Here is a 24,483-nt window from a genome sequence, read left to right on the forward strand (position 1 = left end):
TGTGTGTGTGTGTGTGTGTGTGTGTGTGTGTGTATTTCTATGATAATGTGTGAATATTCAATACATATTACCAGCAATAAGACATCGATACAAGAGATAAATAATAAGAAAAGATGGCACAATGGGCAGAAAGGCTTTGAATTTAACCCTATAATGAATATGTCAGGGGTAATATAGGTATATAACAATATCATTGCAGTACAGCACCGCAAAACACAAAAACAAGAACGAAAAGTATCACTATTAGGCTCCATAAACTCGGAATAAGCCATTAAAACACCCCTATGTCGCTATAAAAAACAGTAAATGGTATAAAGTACTATTCAAAGTCATACTATACAATAAATGTAACTATAAACTCACTGTAAAGCAGCAAAGACACATAACATGTAGAATCACCAGCAGAGACAGATCACAGAAAGACTACAGCCGGATTCCTCTCCGCACTATGTTCTGGTAAATTAGCTAACAAAATGAGCACATGGTGGGTTTAAAACGATAATTAGAAGTAATTATGTGTTAATTTGATTGTAATGTGAACTGACCTCCTGCTGGCTGGAAGCCCGGACGCTCAGAGTGGGCGCAAAGTGAGAAGAGGAATAAGAGCTGATGGAGAGACTTCTTCTTCTTTTTCCTCGTGTCATTTGCCTTAAAGATCAAAAATAAAATAAAAACAGTATTACAATGTTTGAATGAGATTATGGTTTCCCAGTGCAAGAAGTTTTGTAAAGGTGACACGTCGGTATCCGTCTGTATCTGCTCCGGTGTGCCGGAGGACTGGAGCAGAGCTGCTGTGATGGATGAGCGTGTGTGGCGTCACTGGGAGGGGGCGTGGCCACACACACACACACACACACACACACACACTCACACACACACACACACACACACACACACACACACACACACATACACACACACACACATCTTTTACTTTTACTATTGTTATTATTATTATTATTATTATTATTATTAATAATAAATTAAGATGTACCTATTATTACAACTTCCGGGTTTGTCACGTGATAAATATGGTTATTTAGATCATGAGGTCCTACAAGTTGTAAAATGTACTAATAGCAGATTTCTGGGTCATTTTTCTTCCTCCGTTCATGTGAAGTAGCTGGAAGTCCACCTGAAGCTCCAGGTAGTTATAAACTCAGACGTGTTTTTCCCAATGCTGTGTCTAGTTCTCTTCATACAGCCAAAATAGCTCTCTTAATTTTGGACTGTCCAGCTCTCCGTCCCTTTAAAGGTCAGCACCGTCAAGACGACTTGCTATTGGTCGACGGCGTGTCAAAGATCAAAGTTGAGCTGTGACCTTTAGTCTCCACGCCTCCTGACTCGTCTCGCTCTTTTTCCATGTCTTCTTCTACTTGTTAATATCTTGTAGTAATGTAATTGGTCACTAAATTCACTCCTGATTTACTTTAACGGACAAACAGGACGCCCACTGCTCATGTCCATCACCTTTCCATTATCAATTAAAGAAACTATTTCCACAAGCGCAGATTTAAAAACAGCACTAAAAGTGGAGTCTCTAACGAGCAACACATCGAGTGGAGCTGCAGGGAAATGGCTCGTGCAGCAGGACGGAGTTCTGCTAAAGAGGTTCATTAAGCGTCTGGTGATTAAACGCTGTCAGCGAGCTCACGTCCCTTTGCGTAGCACCATAAATAACAATAATAACAATAATAATAATAATAATAATAATAATAATAATAATAATAACAGCAGTAGGAGCTTGAACATGTGTTGTCGTATGCACCTAAAGGAAACTTTCTATAAATAAAATGTTATATTTTCACCACTCTGGTATCTGATGGAGATTTACTCGCTTTAAATGACAATCACAGGATTTCAAAGAGCATAAAAAGGCTATTTGAGAGTTTATTCCACACGTTAGTCTCACAGACATTCTGCTTTCATCTCATTGACAAAGACCCACTCAAGAGATGTGTCCTCTCCGCTGTAGAAAGCTGCTGTCAGTGCATCGAAAAGACGCCGAGAAGAGGACAAAATGTCTCAAAATAAGCTTATAAATGCAGTGCAGAGCAGAGTCCCTGCACAGGAAGATGTATTAATGACTGCTTTACAACAAGGCGTCAAAGAAATGTAAATACAATCACACATTTAACTCTCACACATTTGCTGTTTGCAATACTGCAAGTTCAGAAAGGGTCGAGGTTAAACTCTTTTAAACTCTGCTTCCTTTAAATGTATATAAATCCAGCAGTCTTTGTTGCTCTGATGCAATGAGTAGCCGGTCCCTGCTCGGAGACATCCATCGTGCAGCACTCGTTCCTGTAAGAAGAAATATAAAAGACGTTCACACCTCTGCACAGCTGAGCGTCTCCTCAGTGCAACACCTGCTGCAGACCTGCTCCCCTCAGCTGCGCCTGAAGACGAGCCCGCCCTTCTACAGCGGTGATTAAAATGCATCCTACTCAATCACTCAAAGACACCCGGAGCCCGTGCCGCTACGCCTCATCAGAACTCATTTTCATCTCTTTTCCTGCATTTTATTTTATTTTTAGTATATGCTCTCAAAAGTCTGCAGTCAACCAACACGAAGCGGCTTCTTTCCTCAGGCTTTTTGTCGTTAATTCACGAGTTCTCATCTTATTCAGCTCATGCTTCTGTGCAGGACTCAGACGGTTCAATCACATCCCAAAAGGGTTTTGGAAAACATCAGATTCTCTACCTTTCTCTACCTTTCTCTTTGTCCACAGAGCGCATGATGAATGCTACAGCAGCTTCACAAAAGTGAGAGCGTGGTGATTTATCTGACCTCCACATGCTTTCTCATTCTGCACTGTCAGGGGCCGGGGGGGGGGTATGATGGATATCTGCGAGGCGACTTATGGAGTGACTGGAGATCAGGCCAGGGATCCATTCAGCGGTCCGGGGTCACCTTGGACCTGCACGATTAGAAAAGGATTTCTCATTTTCATTTATTTCACATGACGAGAAGCCTGCAGCTCAGCAGACTGAACCGCTTCCTGCATCATTATTCATGTTACATCTTTGTTTGTACATTTGTTTTATGGATGTACTTCCTCTGAAAGCCACTTTCTTGTTTTCTTATCTGCTCCACTTGAAGACATGTCCTCCATCTTTAGCATGAAAGTATATTCTTATTCAAACTCCATCCGCTCAGGAAGAAAAGCTTCCAATCAAAGTCTCTGCAGACGTTCAAGGGTCACAACCAATGCACGGCTTGTATTGCTGATTAGTTGATTCATTGTTAAAGTATAAAGTAAATATATAAGTTGTAATCCTGACGTGAGTCGACGGGGATTTTAAAATCACCACAGAAGAAGATGTTTACTTTTCCAGTGTTGTGTCTCTTGTGTACAAATATCAACATTTCTCTCGTCTTCCTGCAACAAGCTTCATATTTGCATTTGATAGAATCTCACAAGAGCTTTTTAACACGTGCACATTAAGCACATTTTAAGAATAGAAACTGCTTAAGACAAAGAGATAACCCTAAAGTCTGAAATGCAGACGCCTCCTGAGGAAAGAAGCGGGGGGGGGTTTGTATAAAGAGCTAAATGTTTTCTGAGGAACACGACTCACTCAGCGCGGCCGTTGCTGCCCTGAAGTTCAGCTCTTATTCGAGGCTCAGACTGGATTTGACGCGTCTATTCTTCTGGGCTGAATGGGAACCGTGGGATCTGAAAAGGACCCCCTTCTATTCACTGCTTTATCAAGGACCCTCGCTATCAGCCCGGCTCGCTTTGCATCAGAATAACCCAGCGTTTGCTTGTCAGCCAGGTTGGTTATGGGAAGAGACGCCAGGAATTTGGTTTCAGATGCCGCCTGAATGCAAATGCAGTAAAACCTAAAATAATGTGCTGAGAATCAGTTGTAAAGTACGATGAAGTCGCATTAATCTGCATTATGGAGCGATGCTCAAAGGTCTGCAGGATGAAACTGTTCAGTATAAAGTTGCAGGAAACGTAGAGATTGCTAAGAGCCGTCTTCCTCCAGTGTTCTCCATCCTCTTCTCCCCAGCCCATTTCCTCTTCTCTCACCTCCATCTGTCCGTTCACTACATCTCCACACTCGAGGCTGCACAACCTGTTCACAGGAAATGACTTATTCATCATCTTCTCAGTTGTAGCAGCAGGAACAGTCCACGGATTAGCTGTCTGTATCTTCAGGCAAACACACACCTGAAATCTGCAGCCTCTTCTGTCCTGAGGCAGCATTTTTAGGATTTAGTGTTAATTCCTGATGTTTAATGTAAAACATTTGCGTTCATGCAAAACATAAATCACCGCAGTAATCCTCTGCAGGTTCGGTCAATGGTCAGTTGCAGGAAAAACTGATTATTTCTTTTGTTTCCAGGTCTTCTTTCTATATCTTGTTGGTATTTTATTCATGCTGCTGATCCGTTTGCAAATAAAGAGCAGGTTTTACTTCAATCTGCGATTTAAGGTTCAAAGAAACCCAACGATGCCGCTTCCTGAAGGGCGGCCTTCAAATCCTTAAATCCTCAAATCCCCGGTTAGTAAATGATTACCATTTCACCGCCTGGATCCTCGGCACCAACATCAGCTCTGCAGCGTTCATCTTCTGCTGCTCTTATCCTGAGAAACTTACAGACAGCGAGCAGGAAGGGATTTAGAGTTTCACTCAAGGACACGAGATACAGGAAGATCAACAGAGCGATGGAAGCGAGGGACGTCTGTTGTTGATCCAGCCATTTATTGCTCACTCAATTCAAATTTCAAGATAACCTTGTGAACGGTCCTTTCAGATGAGTTTAATACATTTGATAGATGGATACAGCTCTGCATTTATACATTTTTCCACAGTTTATCGTCTTTTGGGGGGAGTTTTTGGCCAATAATTGAATAAACACATTGTTTTCCATAAAATAAATGTAACGTATTTACTTGATATTAACATTAATCCAGAAACATTATATATAATAGCAAATGCACAATAAATACTTTTACTTAAAGTGCTTTTAAGTAAGGTTTTGAATGCAGGACCTTTCTTGTAGTGGAGTATCTTCACGGTGTTAAAGGATCTGAATACTTCAGATGCTGAAGGTCTCCTGTGTTTACAGAACTTACCCCGACGCCTCTCTGGTAATGTAATCATGATTTACTGATGTTAGAAAGCTGCACTCTCACCTTCATCACTCACTTTTATCTCCATTAATCTCACACCTCCTCACTGTGCTCGGCTAAATGTTATTCGGCCTTCATTTGCCCGAGCTCCTCCCCGTCCATCATAATTATCAGCGTGATTGATGGAGCTGCCGAGGAGACATCAGCTTTACGGTCACTTTCATGTAACCACGGGACGTAATGTTGATCAGCCTGTGTGAGTATGCATGGCTGTTACAACCGGAGAGGGTGTGGAGGCCTCCTGAGTCGTTTAAATCTCATTTAACTGGGTGAGCTGGTGAAGCATGGAAACACATTGGAAAGCCAGATGAGAATTAGAGCTGCGTAAAAAGGTTAAATGGTTGTTTCACCTCTGGAACGAACAACGTGTACACAGAGCGAGCGAGCTGGCAAAATGACCAAAAAGAGACACAAAATGACCAAAAAGAGACACAAAATGACCACAAAGAGACACAAAAAGACCACAAAGAGACACAAAGTGACTACAAAGAGACACAAAGTGACTACAAAGAGACACAAAGTGACTACAAAGAGACACAAAGTGACTACAAAGAGACACAACATGACTACAAAGAGACACAAAGTGACTACAAAGAGACACAAAGTGACTACAAAGAGACACAAAGTGACTACAAAGAGACACAAAGTGACTACAAAGAGACACAAAGTGACTACAAAGAGACACTATTTAATTTTTTTATTTAGTTGTTTGTTTGTTTTTAGTATTAATGCACAACACTTGCATATTTATGAACATTGTAAAGGTTTCGGAACATGAAGATTAAATTGAAGCCTGGTGTCTTCGCTGTGGTTCGTATTCTGTGTCACTTGTTAAAACACTTGTTAAGATGCTTTCCTCGGCGTTCGCTCGGTTTCTTCATCAAGCTGTTTCTGCCGACGCTGTGATTCTCATTTCACTCTCAGGATTTCAAAGTGGCTTACGGCCGGCTGCGTGACTGACAGGCGGGTTAATCAAGTCGTTTATAAGCTTGTTGTAAAAGCTCCCCGGCAGGTTCCTATTATCATAATGAGCTCTCTCGTTTGTTTGAAGTCCTCGCCGCCGCGGCTCACATCACAGGACGGAGGGCGCTTCCTGTTGCTGAAAGGTCAGCGATACATCCACGTGACACATCATGACATCACTTCCTGTCCTCATATTCAGCCTCATATCAATGTTAGTCGTCGAGAGAGAATAAAAGCTGCACATTAATCTTCTGAGATGTTTCATTTAAAATCTGTTATATTGATAAAAGCAATAAATCAGATGCAGATTGTGCACACACACACATGTGGTGCATTTACATTCTGTTTTATTATTTTATAATGAACTGCACTGCACTGACATATTTAAATGTGGGGCTAAATATTAAAGGTGCTCAGGATCGTCTCAGAAGCAGGATTACCTCTTCGCCTCGTGTAATGTATCCGATGAAGTGCAGTTTGTCATCAGTAATCCCTGGTGACGGCTGCAGAAGTCGGGCCTCTCTGAGTTTGAAGCGTTGCTGTTATGACCTGACGGCAGCTTAGCGTTCACCATATGGTGTTGTGGTTGACAGGAGCTGTTTCTGTGTGCGGGGGAGGTTTCGGTGGGAAGATTAGCTGTGTGGTCGCTGTCACGCTGGCCGCTCCCGACAAGACTGTCAAAAACACGAAGAGGCCGAAAATGTCTTCAGTGCTGCATGAAATGACTTTCTGCCTTTGGTTTAGTGCGGACATGACACACGGAGAGATGGGCAGAGATTGTGTTCTGATTGAGATGAGCACAGGAAATTAGAAAGTGAATGTAGTTTCCTTAGTTTTAGTTTCAGTTCCCTGAATTTCACTTGAATAAACTAAAAACTATCTGGATCTGGAAGCAGTTTCATAATATAAACAGGCAAGCGGACAGAAGTTGCAGCTCAGTTCAATATAACTTTATTCATGTCTTTAAGGTAAGTGTATCAAGGTACCTGTAGCTGCAGGACTGTATCACCTGCGACGCTGCGTCCTGCTGAGAGGCTGGTGGGGAGAGCACTCTTCTGATTCCAGACACATCATGACTGCATGTGTGAGAAAAGTAATTTATCGCTCCAGGAGGTCTGATACGTTCACTTGAAGACTACAAGTTTGAAAAGAGATCTGGAGGTGTGGAGTTAGAGAGAAGAAACCAGACCTCTGGAGCCCGTTGGCTTCATTAGCTGCTACTAGCAGAGCACACCTGCGTTGCATTGTGGGTAATGTAGGCACCACGTTATGACAAGGAAACATATCTAATTTGAGGTTTGTTTGAAACTGTCCATCAAGACCTTTTTCCTCTTGATATTAACGGAGGAAATGGTTTTCTAAGTTTCATCAGCTGTCCTCAAACCTTTTCTTTGAACATCTCGACCTGAAGTCAAACTCTTCTGCTCACTTCAGCTCAGACACGTTCGTCTTGGACCTGAAGAGCTCATCTGGTACGAGGACGGATAAATCAGGCGCTGACGAGCTTTTCGTCAAATATGACGCTTCCTGATTCACTTAACCAGCTGGCTCTGACGTCAAGTTAAACGCAGAATGATTTGCATGTCGTGCATCTCAGATCAGCATCTGCTGAAAAAACTGTTTATTTATTTACTTATTCGTAGAAAACAAGATGAAAATAATAACTTTGCAGGCAGATTTATTCCTTTTGTTAGGATATATTTGGACTTAATCATAAAATACAGTCTTAAGAGTTTTGTGGATTGTTTGTGAACACGTGAAGTCAGCAGGTAGATTCACTGTAGTGTGTGATGTTGTACGCAGTCGGTTCTGTAAAGCAGTTTATTTTCTCGTTTCCCGTCAGTCCAATTAGCCCACACTGGAACGAGGAAGTAGAAATGTAGGCCATCAGGTAGGCGTGCGTGTGTGTGTGTGTGTGTGTGTATGTGTGTGTGTAGCTCTGATCCAGGAGCCTCTAATCCGATCGGTGGGACTGTGGGCGTGGGGGTGAGAGTGGAGGCAGGCAGGAGAGGATTATGGGATTAGGGAGGGGAAGATGCGACATGAGATGGCCACTCTGCAGCTGCACGCCGGCACGTCCGAGGTCACAGTGAGAGGGCGGGGGTTAAAATCTGCCACAGTGGCTCGATGTGCCGGCAAAAATGTTTGTGAAGTCTGTGAAGTAGAATCTAATATCATCTGCATACTGGAGTATGTTCTGGACGAACCTTTGTGTTTGAACTGTCAGTCTGAGACACATTTTATACGATCTTTGTATTTTTATTCTGTGACATCAACAGCAGAAAGCAGAAATGGTACTTTATAGTACTTTATAGTTTATAGTTATGTAGTTGTGCGTGAAGAGTCAATAAAGAGATTCTTACCGACTCTTCAGGTGTGCTTGTTTTGTGTTTGCTTGGTCATACCTCAGCTCCACCCATACGTCTGAATCCAGTTTAACGTATTAAACTTCTCTTCATAAAGCTACAGGTGAAGCGTTTCATCCTTCTTTTAAAGATGTATTTTCACTATGAATTTGACTCCATGATTCCGATCAACCCCAAAATGTGATGAGTTCTTCCTCGGCTCAGTGTTCTAAGTTATATGGAAATTGAGCCGGTGGTTGGTGGCTGCTGAACACCTAACTCGAGGTAATAACCCTAACCCTGACAGTTTCTTTCTGGTTTAATAAAAATGTGATTTGAAAGGGTGAATCAGAAACACAATAACTTGTGAAGATGAATCTTTTTGTGAGGAGAGTGTGTTGAAGAGGAGACAGCAAGAAAGAAAATCCTCTCCTCAGAGCTCCAGGCGACAAGCCGCCGACCTTCACAAAGCACCTGAGTGTCTTGATTGCAGCCATAACTCAGGGTAATACCCTGCACAATAACACTCACAGCGGCCCTGACCCTCCACAAAACACTTCCCTTCTTTGTACCATCCAGCTTTATTGTCCACCGCTGCAGTGAACAACCAAAGGAGCCAGATGGGATTTGACAGATCGAGGATCTGTCCAGATTACGCTGTGATCGGCAGCCAGGCACAGACACACGATGCCAAGAAGTAATCCAGTGGAGGGAAACGCCTGCCAGGGCGGGCGCCATGATACCTCCAGGCGTAATGTCAGCGCCAAGGCTGCAGACAGGAGCAGTTCTTTACCACGTGGTTCAACATTTGCGAACTTAAAGGTTTCAACGTGATCGTCATCTATCAGTGAAGGAGACATTAAAGCAGTACTTTCTGTACTTCTCTGTCTAGACTGCTGATAAATGAGTCCTAAAGGAATCAATGCAACCGATCGATGACAGCTTTAACAAAGAATCAACAGATACACTTTTGACCCTGATGTTTGTAGAAACACATAACAAGAACAACACAAACTTGAAGGCGGAGACATAAAAACACAATACTTTGTTATTGTAAAGTTAAAGCTGTGATTATTTGATCAAATCTGATAATACTGATTCACTGGAGAAATAATGACGATTTGAAGGCATGAAAAATGTGTTTTGTTACTTTGATTATTATAGATTATAGATCTGAGATGAGGTTGTGCGTGACACACTGCTGCCCCCTCGTGGTGAATTATAGGAATTACATGTTACTTTTTAGTTTTTCCTCCCACAGAGACTTATCTATACTATTTATAACATACATAGTTTGTCAAAAGAAGTATGCCAAAAGGACCAGGATGTCCTTCTGCACCCGGTCACATTTTGCAGCATGCTTCTCTGGCTATTCTGACCCACAATCCTTTGCACAGTAAGAGGGAGTACGTCCCCATTGTGTGCACACTGCCTGCAACAGCACGCATGTTATAAGTGCAGCTGCTGCATGTACTCAAAGTAAAAAAAAACAAAAGTAGATTTTGAATGCAATGCTTGATAGCATGAATTATGAGAAAGTCAAAGGTCAGAGGTCACAGTAATCTGACAACGTCTTGGAAAACAAGCAATAAAAACAGTGTGTGTGTGTGTGTGTGTGTGTGTGTGTGTGTGTGTGTGTGTGTGTGTGTGTGTGTGTGTGACTCAGCAGTCTGGCACCAGCCCAGCGGGAAGGTGCTGACCGGTTGCCACGGCGACAGCTCATCTCTGAGGACGCCTGGGCCGTTTGAGGACGCCGTCTCCCGGGAGACAGAACAACGCTGAGAGAGAAACAACAGAAGAAGAAAGAGAGGCGGACAGACGAGCGCTGAAGTGTAGAATCTGTCTGCGCTGTGACTTTTGTTTTTAATATTGTTGTCAAGTTTAATGAAACTTATTTCATTATGTAAATGTTTTTTATTATCAGCGACTTCAAATATAACATTCAATCATTTCTTTATTGTTACAGTTGGAAAAGAAATTAAATACAATTTCCATCCAACACTAAAAAATAAATACACCAAATAAATCCATATTTATAGAACATAAAACGTCTTCAAAACATATTTAAAGAGAAAAGAATAAAAGTTAGTGATATTAAACAAATACGACTTTATTTATCTATATAATTCCTAATATTTATTTACTTTACTACCTCACTAATATAAGACACTATGTCAAAATGAAGACTTAATAAGTCGTAATATTTACTTAATAATAATAATATTCTACTTTAAAAGTTATAATTTTGACACTTTCAAACCCTTTTCTTCTACACCAAAATAAATAGCAAAAATAATAAAAATGGAACCTTTTACAAATATATAAGATACTACTCTGAAATTATAACAAAGAAATTCTGCTTTATAAGTCAAATTAAGATGTTTTTGACCTTTATACACTAAATTAATGAGGTTTCACTCCGACGCATATCAAGCAGACGAACCAAACGTCCGACTGACAGACGAAGACAAATGAAAGATGTTTCAGGATCTTTGGCCGCACAGAGTTTCAGTGTTTGAACAACAATGAGTCTGTTTGTAGTCGTCCGCGTGAGCAGTGTGTTTATCACCGGGACAAAGACGCAGTTCATCATGTTCCGACTGGACCCACAAAGAGAGGTCGGAGGTCAGGGGTCAGGGAGGGCGCTGCAGGAAGTCATGTGGGGAGATCTGCACGCCGTGTGCATTATTCACATCACGTGTACCTGCTCGGATATTATGTTGAACTCCTGAAAACACCAAAAGATTCATTTCAAGTTCATTATGGAAATGTTCAGTATTTTATTTTGAAATTCAGCCTTGCTTCCTGTGCACACAGTCCAGTGTTTCTCACGGGATTTTTATCCAATTGTGCAACATTTTTAATCTCCTTTATGTTTGATGTGTGCTCAACATGTAAGTGTGACACTTCTGTTTATGTTTATGATGACATAAACAACTGTATTTACCACTAACACAATTTCTTCTACACAGAAATAATAAAAATGTATAAAATATTGCCTTGAAATTACGACTTAATCACATTTCTGACTGGTATGACTTACATACAGTATTCAGCAGACACTTCCTGAGATAAAGGCTGTAGTAGGAAGCTTTAGACACGAGCTGATAACCCTGAACTACATCTGTTTCCCCAGAAGAGTTTGTTTACAGCACTAAAGTGAAACCTGGCATGGAGACATCTCAGCTTCTGCTTATTTGGCTGCAGCAGATGTAGTGTGTGTGTGTGTGTGTGTGTGTGTGTGTGTGTGTGTGTGTGTGTGTGTGTGTGTGTGTGTGTGTGTGTGTGAGCTCTCTTCAGGCTGCGGAGGGCACACGTCTGGCCAACTTCAGCAGAGAAAGGAACGTCTTCATTAACATGCACGGCCATCAGCTTCCTCTGAAACGGCCCTTTGTCCTGCAGCAGAAGCTCTGAGCTCAGAGACACGCTGCACGATGAGACGTTTGGTTCCCAGTTCGTCCAGAAAGAGTTTGGCAGGGTTTTGTAAATACATCTCAACTGCAAAGATCATTTATCCTGAGACACTGCAAAATAAAGATCATTTTAAGAACTTCTCGTCACATCTGCATGAAACATCTTTAAAGCTTTCAAAATAAATGTAGTGGAGTAAAAAGTTTAAAATGTTACTTAAGTGCAGAACTTGAGAAGAGATCAAGTCACAGACAAAAAGCTCCTGGGTTTGGTTTTACAGTGTTGTGGTGAACTTCATATTAAACTTGTGGTTTAACTACATCTTGCAGTAGTTTGCTGCTAATTCAACTGCCTTCATATTCGCTTAGTGATTCGAGCAGTAAAGTTACTTTCTTTCCCATGTTTTGTGAAGTTAACTGCTGAAAATACAACAATTCTAGGACATAAAATGAAAGAAAAGACTATTTTTAAAACTAGTGTTAAGCATTGCTTCCTCTTCTGTCAATTAAATATCATTTAGTTATTTATGTTGGGTTTATGTGTGACCTCTGGGTACTTAAAATAAACTCAGATAAGTTGCCCCGTGATACGATGCAAACTTTAATATGTTCTTCGCCTTTCCTGCAAGTTTCATAATCCTCATATCGAACCCAATGTTGTCCCACGACTTCAGTGGGAGTCGTGGGAAGTGTGGTCGTCTTATAAAGAAGTTTTTACAATATCAGACGGACGTTAAGAGTCATCAGGGCTGCGGTGGAGTGAGGGGAGGGGCACACATGCGATTGGTCAGCCGTGAGGATGACCTCAGCGCTGCACCCTCCACTCCGCAGTATAAAGGCTGCTGTCCATCCTCAGCCTCCACCCTGCGGACTCCAACACACGTCTGCCTGAACTCAGCCTGAGGTAAGCTCGTCCGTACTTTTCATTTCAAGACTTAACAACACGAGTAACAAATGTGAAAACTGAGACAGTACAGGTGATTAGTGTAAACCTTTTTAAATATGCAAAAAAGGCTTTATCTTTTTAAATATGGCTTCATGTTGTCGTCAAAGGTTTGTACAGATTCTGGATCTGTCTTTGTATCACTCCATAAATCACTAACTCCTGTCAACACACAGAACTCTGTGCATCTCCTGCATGTAGTGAGTGTAGCGTGTATAACATGAGCTGTGAGTGACATGTGAACAAAGCCCTCTGCACAAAGCTTCAGAATATAGAGAGGAATGAAAGTGGAAAGTTTGGTGTATGTAAGTGCTACTGAAGTGGAGACTTCTGCTGAAGAGTGGGAGAAAAAGCTTCTTTAGAGAAAAGCTCCTTTAAAGATATGTATTGTAACATTCATACATGTTGTACACACTACAGGTGAACAGAGTCATACATGTTGTACACACTACAGGTGAACAGGGTCATACATGTTGTACACACTACAGGTGAACAGTCATACATGTTGTACACACTACAGGTGAACAGGGTCATACATGTTGTACACACTACAGGTGAACAGAGTCATACATGTTGTACACACTACAGGTGAACAGGGTCATACATGTTGTACACACTACAGGTGAACAGGGTCAAACATGTTGTACACACTACAGGTGAACAGAGTCATACATGTTGTACACACTACAGGTGAACAGGGTCATACATGTTGTACACACTACAGGTGAACAGAGTCATACATGTTGTACACACTACAGGTGAACAGGGTCATACATGTTGTACACACTACAGGTGAACAGTCATACATGTTGTACACACTACAGGTGAACAGGGTCATACATGTTGTACACACTACAGGTGAACAGGGTCATACATGTTGTACACACTACAGGTGAACAGAGTCATACATGTTGTACACACTACAGGTGAACAGAGTCATACATGTTGTACACCTACAGGTGAACAGAGTCATACATGTTGTACACACTACAGGTGAACAGAGTCATACATGTTGTACACACTACAGGTGAACAGAGTCATACATGTTGTACACACTACAGGTGAACAGGGTCATACATGTTGTACACACTACAGGTGAACAGGGTCATACATGTTGTACACACTACAGGTGAACAGGGTCATACATGTTGTACACACTACAGGTGAACAGGGTCATACATGTTGTACACACTACAGGTGAACAGGGTCATACATGTTGTACACACTACAGGTGAACAGGGTCATACATGTTGTACACACTACAGGTGAACAGAGTCATACATGTTGTACACACTACAGGTGAACAGAGTCATACATGTTGTACACACTACAGGTGAACAGAGTCATACATGTTGTACACACTACAGGTGAACAGAGTCATACATGTTGTACACACTACAGGTGAACAGAGTCATACATGTTGTACACACTACAGGTGAACAGGGTCATACATGTTGTACACACTACAGGTGAACAGAGTCATACATGTTGTACACACTACAGGTGAACAGAGTCATACATGTTGTACACACTACAGGTGAACAGAGTCATACATGTTGTACACACTACAGGTGAACAGAGTCATACATGTTGTACACACTACAGGTGAACAGGGTCATACATGTTGTACACACTACAGGTGAACAGGGTCATACATGTTGTACACACTACAGGTGAACAGGGTCATACATGTTGTACACACTACAGGTGAACAGGGTCATACATGTTGTACACACTACAGGTGAACAGAGTCATACATGTTGTACACACTACAGGTGAACAGAGTCATACATGTTGTACACACTACAGGTGAACAGGGTCATACATGTTGTACACACTACAGGTGAACAGAGTCATACATGTTGTACACACTACAGGTGAACAGAGTCATACATGTAACTAACAGATATCATGAAGCTTCCCCACTTCATGACTCACATCAACACAACTTTATATTACAAGTGTTTAATATGTACATGTACAATCTACACATTCTCATTTATTCTCAAACTCTTTCTAGTGAAAAGGAGAAAATCCAGACGACAATGACCGACCTGGAGACCTCGATGGCGACCATCTTCGCGGTGTTTCAGAAGTATTCAGAACGAGAGGGCGACAAACACAAACTGAAGAAGAGCGAGCTGAAGGATCTGCTGCACGACGAGCTGCCAGATCTGATGGGGGTGAGAGACAGTAACTGTTACTTAAGTAAAAGTAGGCTTTTAAAGTATTATAATAAAAGTACTCATTATGCAGAATAGTCCCAAATGTAGTGAGTAGAAGTATAAAGTGCAGTGACATGCAAGTCTTAGAGTAAAGGTACTTACATTAAGTACACCAGCTGAGTAAATGTTGAACTTCAGACTTCTGGAACGAAGAGAATTCGATATGGTGATTCAATCCAAAGATGTTGGTGTGAAATGACCTGAACTGAACTTTGTCGTGGTCGCCCTGCAGCACGTGAAGGACCAGGCCGCCCTCGACAGCCTGATGGAGAGCCTGGACAACGACGGCGACGCCGAGTGCGACTTCCAGGAGTTCATGACATTCATCTCCATAGTTACCGTCTGTTGCCACGGCTTCTTCGAGCACGAGGACGAGTAAAGAGGGGAGCTACAGTAAATTATAAAGAAGAAGAAGAATAAGAAGAAGAAGAAGAAGAAGAAGAAGAAGAAGAAGAAGAAGAAGAAGAAGAAGAAGAAGAAGAAGAAGCCTAGCAACTGACAGGCTGTAGGGCGGTGCAGAGGGGGGGGACACAAACGCAGCCAGCAGCCAAAACACGCTGTGGATCGGCTGCTGGCTGCAAACAGGCAACACTGTTGCTCTAAATGTCCAGCAACTACACTGCACCCTCAATTAGGCCTTTAAACCAAACAAAGGGACCAGGCTGCAGACATAGAAGACCAGACATAGAAGACCAGACATAGAAGACCAGACTGCAGACATAGAAGACCAGACATAGAAGACCAGACATAGAAGACCAGGCTGCAGACATAGAAGACCAGACATAGAAGACCAGACATAGAAGACCAGACTGCAGACATAGAAGACCAGACATAGAAGACCAGACATAGAAGACCAGACATAGAAGACCAGACATAGAAGACCAGACATAGAAGACCAGACATAGAAGACCAGACATAGAAGACCAGACATAGAAGACCAGGCTGAAGGCTGATATCTAGATCTCGTTAGCTGCAGGTCTTGGCCATGTTTCTGTACTTCTTTATAGCCACTTTAACATAATTCCCAAACCAATCCTATAAATAAAACCGGTGTTTTCTAGATGTTGCGTATTTCTACCCACTGTGGCTCCCAAGTCCTGCAAACCACCAGTGGATAATAAAGGTTCTTAGTAAAGTTGATAAGCTGGCTGGTACGTGTGTCTGTGCTTCACATAACAACCATCTAAAGGCGCTTTTTAAACTTAGATTGTGGCTGGTTTATTTAGTCAAGCAGCCTCCAATCATGCTTTTGAGATTGTACACATTTAAGGGGCCAGAACATCGAAGAAGAAGCTTTTTTATCAACTACTTCGAGGCGCCTGCGTTTAACAAACCTTGTTGACGACTGAATTGGTCGTTGGCTCGTAAAAGATTGAAAATGGCTCGTGAGTTTTAGAGGTGATCAACAAAATAAAAAGAAATCTAGTTGACTATCAAACATTGTACGTGATTTGCATCTTTTTATGTACGCTGCCAGTTTGGTAGAAAACTATCATTTTGAGTAAGTTTGTCTATTCTACATGTTGTTTTAGTTTATTTCTTCATATTTAGGGACAATTATTTAAGTTCAAATGTCCAGCTGGCTGCTAAAATAACAACAAAGTGTTCTGATGTAGTAGCCGCACTAAAGCCAACGATACTATAGCTATACAAATGTTTTAACAGTCGTCTGATGGATTTGAAATGTTTGTTTGGATGTCGGTGAAATGAAATAAATGATCTGTGTGTGACTCTGAGTTTGAGATTTATTGTGGGCTAGAGAAAAAGGAAACACGAATATAAATTACTGTATTTATAGAAGAAGAAGATGAACCATGAAACGTCGGTCATGTATTGTTTTTAGTGACGAGATACCAGATCCTAATGTTGTGCAGACTGTGGATCTGTGGCACATTTCTTACTGTGTGTTGATGTTTAATCGTCTGCACACGTGTTCCTGAAGATCATCGTTCTCTCCACTTCCTGTGTTGAAATACAAGTTTCAGTTTGGCCTACACGGGTACGTCCTCCGAGAGTTGTGACGCAGCTGGGGACAAATCCATCGTAACACAGCCACATATTAAAACAATGCCTTTGACACTCTTCTCTGGTTGTTTTGAGGCATTCTGGGAAATGTAGGAAAACACTAACACAGGGAATAACTCCAGGAACAACCAAGCTAAACATGAGTGAAGATCCACATTAGTTAACACAGTGTGTGTGTGTGTGTGTGTGTGTGTGTGTGTGTGTGTGTGTGTGTGTGTGTGTGTGTGTGTGTGTGTGTGTGTGTGTGTGTGTGTGTGTGTGTGTAGAGATGATGTAAGAGGCGTTGTCAGCTGCACAGTTTCAGACATCTGCAGGCTGTGAAGCATCAGAGAGGAGGAGTCAGCCTCGTGATTGGCCGAGGGGGAACAGATCCCAACTCTGGGGACTGACACCACACCCGTGTGTGTGTGTGTGTGTGTGTGTGTGTGTGTGTGTGTGTGTGTGTGTGTGTGTGTGTGTGTGTGTGTCTGTGTGTGCATGTTGTTCAGCATTCACTCTGTTGTGTTTCTTCTTCTTCTTCTCAGAACGGGTGAGTTTTGGTCCTTTTTTACCTTTTAAATCACATTTTGAAGTCTGTTTTGTTTCGTTGGTGATATTCTACTCTTTGCATTGTGTCTGTGTTTTACAGAACAAGCTGCTGATCCAACTATCAGCTTTGTTTTTAGTAGTAAACGGTCAATAATCTCTCAACCTCACTAAATCTTGCTGCATATGTGTTCTATTAACTTCTGCTACAGTCTTAAATAAATAAAAGTGTGAGGAGACCAGAGAGATGTGAGGAAACGTGCATATTAATCTGTAGCAGTGGAAGTTTGTGTAGAACACAATCTGATTAAAATGACTTAACGCTCTGCAGCTCTGAGATAGTTCTGAGACAAACACTGAGTCATTTCCCTCGAGTCCATAATGCAGTAAAAATGAACATAATCCTGCAGCTGACGAGTTGATGTGATGATACTCATAGTTTTATTATTCACTTGCAACCCTACAAACTTTACATCAACTTTTCTTTACCAGAAGGTTTTAGTTCATGTCTGTGGAAGAGCATCTTGCAGACACTTAAAACCTGCAACAGAAGTAAATCCACGGTTATGAATAAGTTGCACTTCTGCTTTTGGAGAAGGAAAATTAAACTCATTATAAAAATCTTCCTTAACTTTTATGGAAATGTGATAATAGCCTTCCATAAATTGTTTAATGTATTATTTTGTTCTGCTCAGGTTGACAACATCATGGCTACTTCATTCACGATTCATTACCCTGAAAACCCGACGATGGCGGCGCCCATGGCGGCGCCCATGGCGGCGCCCATGGCGGCGCCCATGGCTGCGCCGACGGCAGCGCCGACGGCGGCGCTCGAGGCGATGACCATGGCGATGACCCCTATCGTGCTGACCGATGCGGTGACCGATGCGGTGACCGATGCGGTGACCGAGGTGATGACCCGTTTCGTTCCGATCCATGCGGTGACCGAGGCGATGACCCCTTTCATGCTGACCGATGCGGTGAACCGTTTCGTTCCGACCCATGCGGTGACCGAGGCGATGACCCATTTCGTTCCGACCCATGCGGTGACCGAGGCGATGACCCGTTTCGTTCCGACCCATGCGGTGACCGATGCGGTGAACCGTTTCGTTCCGACCCATGCGGTGACCGAGGCGATGAACCGTTTCGTTCCGACCCATGCGGTGACCAAGGCGATGGTGAGCGATGACGTGGTGACCAAGGTGATGACCGAGGTGGTGAATGAGGTGGTGACGAAGGGTACGTACATGTACAATATGTGATAATAAAATTAATTAAAGACATTAGTGTCAAATCGCAGACGTCAAATTATCCAATATTTCACCAACAAAAGGCAAAAATTGAGAAAACTGACGACGAAAACTTTTCTTTTGTGTATGAAGTAGTTCAAACTAGCAGAGAAGTACTCATAAGTTTTACTTAAACATTTGCAATAACACTGTTAGAGTAAAGTCAAAGTATTCAGTAAAAGTAGAAAAGTATAAGCAGCAAAATGTCCTTAAAGTATTCAAGTAAAAGTACTAGTATTTTACAGTACAGGCTGCAGGCACATACTTATTGATCCTTGAATATTTAAATTTGAACTACAGGTGTCAGATGAAGGTAGTGAAGGTATTGAAATATTTTTACTTAAAGGTCCCGTGTGTAGCATTAATATTACTGAGGTAATAAATCAAGAGAAAAAAAACATTTTCTCATAAACTTCTATAGAATCTGACTTCTGTTTGGAACCAGAGGAGGCGCCCCCTGCTGGAGGTTACAGAGAATGTAGCTTTAAAGCACTTTCAGGTTGCCAAGTTGTGTGTGTGTGTGTGTGTGTGTGTGTGTGTGTGTGTGTGTGTGTGTGTGTGTGTGTGTGTGTGTGTGTGTGTTTAGCAAGGAGTGTCTTATCAGGCTGATGTCAGGAGAGGAGCCTGTGAAGGAGTGAGTGTGACGCCTACAGGGTCCATCGCCACGGAGATAAGAGCCGTTACACAGATACGTGTGTTGAAAACACCTTCAGAGCTTTTTACTTTAGTATTTATTTATTATATATATATATATATATATATATATATATATATATATATATATATATATATTAAAAGGGAAATACTTATTACTACTTTTATCTGACATTTATATTTTTAAAATGTAAACTTAACTATCAGTGTGTTCCAAGAATGTGCTCTTATTTCATTTGTAAGACCTTTTGGCACCGGGTTTATCAGACGGAACAGGTTTAGATGTTTGCAGGAAACTGGAGAATATGCTGTGTAGATGCAGTTCAGAGCTTATGAGCAGAGTCGAGCCTCGAGCTTCGTCATGTCGCTCACACTGAGGTTTTAAATAGACTGAGGGTGTTTGAATACCATGCATGGTTGGATTCTGCTGCCATGTTGCTCCTCCAGCTTTATGATGAGGAACACTACATGTGGCTCAATACAGGAAACCATATTTGAAGATAAGAAGTTTTAACAACACCCAACTTTACCCTGAAAAGTACAAATGACCTGCTTGTTTGAACACCTTTGTAAAGCTGCACGATGCTTCACATTCTTATAATAACAACAAACTACAATAAGTGATTGTAAATGAATAAATTGTGTTTCATTTAAAGTTAAATTAATGTCTTTTACAGCCATCGACACGGACAATGGAGCTTCTACAGCCTTAATTGGAGGTGAGAACGGATTATATTTAATGATGCTCCAGTAGCTTTTTATCCCACATTTCATACATGCAGCATATTTATCTTTTTTTTTAAATGGTCGTGTGTTGCTGGAGTTTGATGTTCTGCAGAAAACGGAGAACCTGTCTGCACATTTATACTTTTAGGGATCACCTCGCTGCTGCTCCTGATCTGCATCATCGCGGTGCTGCTGTGGTGTCTGTCCAGACATAAAGGCTCGTACGTCACCAACGAGGTGGACGAAGAAGACATGCACGACATGTCTGCCGGTTCTGACGCGGCGCTCCGGAGCTGGGAACCTCTGAAGAGCGAAGACGACGAATAAAAAGAAACTTTTTAAATGCAGACTTGAGTTGTCGGGGACTAAAGAGCTTGGAGACGCGTGAAGGAAGTCATGTTTCGTGAGTAGCTCATCTCGTAAAGCTGCAAGACGCAACATTTTGCACTTTGCTGCCACCTAATGGCTGCAAGACGAAACTGTGACGTGACGTGACGCTTCACTTCCCGCTCATTTAGTTCAGTGACATTATCGGACGATCGTGATCCTCATGCGATGGATTTCTTTCTAAACCAATTTCATAATGTTGGCATTTCAATTTTTTGAGTAAATTTGTGACTTTAATCTGCTGTGACACAAACTGAGTGATTTAAATAACTTCAAACACTTTTATGGAATAAAAAACATAAATTGAAGTTACATTAGAAGCCAGATTTAAATCCTTTAAATCCTCTCACAATATTCTGCAGGTTTAAAAACAAAGACAAATCATTTTACAGCCGAACAAACTGTCAGACGCTGGTAAACATCTACTGGCTGCTGGTGATTCTCCCACCCTGGTTGTTAGAATACGTTAAGCGACTCTGACTAACACACACGGTTATGAATCAGCTGTGAGGAATAATCTGTGTGTAAAGATTTGGTCATTTTCTAACCTGAATTCAACCCAAGCTGATGCTTCTTTTGCTTTTGTTAATAAATAAACAGAAATGATGAACAAATAGAAAGTGAAAAAGCTTTTTAGAGGTCCAAAACACCAAAGAGCAAGAAAGAAAGATCCTAAAGAAGAAGTGTGTTTTTACTTGTATACAATGTTATATTCATATGAATAAAGTTTACACTTTTTGACACAATGTAGCCATTTATTTTATATTTATATTTATTTTATTGTGATTTTATCGCCTTCATCATAATGAATTTAACCTCCATCTAGTGGTCAGGAGTAGGTACTGCACTCATTAGAAAATTTGATATTTCTTTGCATTTTAGGGTCTAATTACATATAACACACACTATAGAAGACTGTATATATGTAACATATGCACGTTTTAATGAATAACTTTACATTTGTAATCACAATGTTTGTCTAACCCACAGTAATCTCAACATTATTACTAATACAATACAATTAGTAACATAACTCAAAGGAAAAGCAGCAGATCTGGAGCCATGAAATGATTTTATATAAAAGATTATTCTACTTTAATCTATAACACAACATCATATTTTAATACGTTTTCATTGTGTGTTAATGATTTGGTCTAAAACATGTGAGAAATAGTGAATAATGTCCAAGTGTTTAAATGTATTGTCACTTTAATATGATGTGAAACAGAGAAAAGCAGCATGTGCATGTACATGTGCATGTGCATGGAGAATTACTTTCCATAAAATGTCCATAAAAACAGATGTTTGGAAACGCAGCTATTCACACAGATCACGTCAATTATTACTGCACACAAATCGTAGATACAAGTCAATCCTACGAGCCTTTAATGTCGCAGGTGAGTGAAACATTTAACAACTAAGAGAGAAGGAAATTATTAAGTAACCTAAATATCACAGTCTAAAAATCTCCATTACTCAAGTAAATGTACTGAAAGTATAAAAAGCAGAATGGTTCCTTTATTATAGGATATTATATTTATCAGTAACACATGTATGTAACAGCTTTTTAATGTTGTAGCTCGTCAATGGAAAGACCAGTTTAGATACTTTGTGGACTACTGGGTATTAGTACTGGGTATTAGTACTGGGTATTAGTACTGGGTATTACTACTGGGTATTAGTAATAATAAGCTTTATTTGTATAGCACCTTTCATACAAGAATTGCAGCCCAAAGTGCTTCACAACAAAAACATAACAATTAGTACAAGATTAGACAAAATAAGAACATTTACAGTACAATAATCACAGTGTTGATGTAAATGAGTCTGAAGTACCATTATAAAAATAGCAGAATTAAATAGTATAAAATAGCAGAATTAAAATAGTATAAAATAGCAGAATTAAAATAGTATAAAATAGCAGAATTAAAATGATATAAAATAGCAGAATTAAAATGATATAAAATAGTATAAAATAGCAGAATTAAAATAGCAGAATTAAAATAAAATAAAATAGCAGATAAAATAGCAGAATTAAAATAATATAAAATAGCAGAATTAAAGTAGTATAAGTACTAGGTATTAGAAAGACGGCGTATTAGTTCAAGAAAATGAAGAATCTCGGGGGACAGAGCTTAATATTCAGAGAAAACACTAATTTACAAGATTAAAGTGCAAAGTTTACGAGAATAAACTCGAAAATGTACAAGTGTGACTTTAATCTCTGAGAATTTGTCTGTTTTTTTTCTTGCAAATTTATGATTTTATAATCACAGAGAATATTCTCGTTTTTTTATTGAATATTTGGAGGTTTTTCTTGTAAAATATCCACGAGTTTCTACGTTATATACCGAGAAAAACTCAGATGTTCTCTGAGATTAAAGTAGAACATTTAGCAAAAAATAACTGAAATATTCTCCGAGAGTGAGTTGGTAAATTTACAAGAACTCACATATTTAGGAGTGTGACTTTAATCTCAGAGGATATTTGGGGGTTATTAATGGATTTATGTAAATAACTGTAAATGATATGAAAGCATAAAGAGTTATTTGCAAGCAAAATAAGAATATGTCTTATGTCTTTGTTTTTTACAGTTACACATCATGCTCTTAAAACCTAAAGTCTTCATATTAAAAATAAAATAATTATTAGTTTTATTAATAGTTCATTAATAATTTTAAAAAACTCATAATTAGTAATTTAAATAGTCACAATAGAAGAGGATATTGGGATTTAGCACATTATTCATGATAGCATTTAAACTAGTGTGATTAGTTAAAGCACCTGTCCATCTAAAATGCTGACTAAGCAAGCCAATCCACGTTTAGCCCCGCCCCCGGGTCTGCGTCTCGCGGGAAGTGACAGCGCACTTCTTTCTTTTGGACACAGATTTATGAATTATGAATTATTTGGGAGAATTTATAATAGATGTGACTTCCTTAGCCACAAGTTGGACCTCTTAAAAAACACCCGTGGTGAGTTTTGTAAGAAAATACGAAGATTTAAATGTTTTTAATGAAAAGATTGATGCTAAATGAGCCGCGGCTAACCGTTGCTAGCGTGTTAGCATCGTTTTGCCGCCTGTTGGCGCTGACCACAGCTAAATGTGTTATTTTATTATTGAACATAAACAATGTACCCTTGAAATATACAAGTAAAGCTGGCCGTATAGTGGTTGTTGAAAAAGACTATATGTGTGAAATACACATACAGCTAACCATAAAAATGTTAAAAACCATTTTCGCTAAAATGATAGGTTAAATTACGGGACGTTAGCTGCGATGCTAGCTAAGCTAGCTGCTAGGAGCTGCTGTACAACTCTTAGCTTAGCTGCCAGCTTCCGACATAAGTTCAGCCTTTAAAGTAGAACTCCAACCTTAACTTTCAAACCGAAGAGTTCTAAATGTTGATTTCATGCATGGCTGATTGTTACATATTTTTTAATCAATTTATTTAATAATCCAAGTATTCATTAAGAACCTGAGTTATGAGTATTAGTATGAATAATACAGCAAATACTCATACAATTAAAACGCACGAGGGATTTAATGAAGGAGGGAGAAGTGCAACATGACTTTAAGAAAAACTAATTATTCATTACATTCATTGTGTCTTCTGTTACAAATATTCTTAACAAAATATAAAAAAGTAATATCTAAGTGATTTCTGTCTTAATAATATAATATTCAACAGTAATATGAACAATAAACATATATTTTGAGCATTTTTTAAAGTGATTTCTGTCTTAATAATATATATATATATAGCATTATACATACTATTCAACAGTAATATCAATAGTTAACATGTACAGTATTTTTTGATTGTTTTGCCATTTATTCAT

The 24,483-nt window shown here is 40.2% G+C and overlaps 2 protein-coding genes across 5 annotated transcripts; both read left to right on the forward strand.

Annotated features, from left to right (window-relative positions):
- The first annotated feature begins 12,615 nt into the window (after positions 1-12,615).
- On the forward strand, positions 12,616-15,789 carry s100b (S100 calcium binding protein, beta (neural)). Its single transcript, XM_029445987.1, has 3 exons — positions 12,616-12,769; positions 14,829-14,991; positions 15,266-15,789. Exons 2-3 carry the CDS (start codon positions 14,854-14,856, stop codon positions 15,410-15,412), a joined length of 285 nt encoding a protein of 94 aa, XP_029301847.1. The 5' UTR covers positions 12,616-12,769; positions 14,829-14,853; the 3' UTR covers positions 15,413-15,789.
- Positions 15,790-17,371: 1,582 nt separating this feature from the next.
- Positions 17,372-21,385, forward strand: LOC115017430 (uncharacterized). Of its 4 annotated transcripts, none has more exons than XM_029445891.1 (4): positions 17,372-17,587; positions 18,279-18,822; positions 20,204-20,245; positions 20,347-20,473. In XM_029445891.1, the coding sequence occupies exons 2-4, from the start codon at positions 18,291-18,293 to the stop codon at positions 20,352-20,354; spliced, it is 582 nt and encodes a 193-aa protein (XP_029301751.1). In that variant the 5' UTR covers positions 17,372-17,587; positions 18,279-18,290; the 3' UTR covers positions 20,355-20,473. The 4 variants fall into 4 exon arrangements, with proteins under 4 accessions (XP_029301751.1, XP_029301727.1, XP_029301734.1 ...); XM_029445867.1 differs by having other exon boundaries at positions 17,382-17,587; positions 20,365-21,385; XM_029445874.1 differs by having other exon boundaries at positions 17,394-17,587; positions 20,401-21,385.
- The last annotated feature ends 3,098 nt before the right edge of the window (positions 21,386-24,483 follow it).

Source organism: Cottoperca gobio, chromosome 2 (assembly GCF_900634415.1).
Source record: "Cottoperca gobio chromosome 2, fCotGob3.1, whole genome shotgun sequence".
Lineage (NCBI taxonomy): Eukaryota > Metazoa > Chordata > Actinopteri > Perciformes > Bovichtidae > Cottoperca > Cottoperca gobio.

Excerpts from the sequence above, each read along its gene's own strand:
- s100b (XM_029445987.1), top strand. The coding sequence starts at position 14,854 with ATGACCGACCTGGAGACCTCGATGGCGACCATCTTCGCGGTGTTTCAG. Across the intron at positions 14,992-15,265 it reads AGCTGCCAGATCTGATGGGG|CACGTGAAGGACCAGGCCGC; the intron begins GTGAGAGACAGT and ends GTCGCCCTGCAG.
- LOC115017430 (XM_029445867.1), top strand. The coding sequence starts at position 18,291 with ATGGCTACTTCATTCACGATTCATTACCCTGAAAACCCGACGATGGCG. Across the intron at positions 18,823-20,203 it reads GAATGAGGTGGTGACGAAGG|CCATCGACACGGACAATGGA; the intron begins GTACGTACATGT and ends TGTCTTTTACAG. Across the intron at positions 20,246-20,364 it reads TTCTACAGCCTTAATTGGAG|AAAACGGAGAACCTGTCTGC; the intron begins GTGAGAACGGAT and ends GATGTTCTGCAG.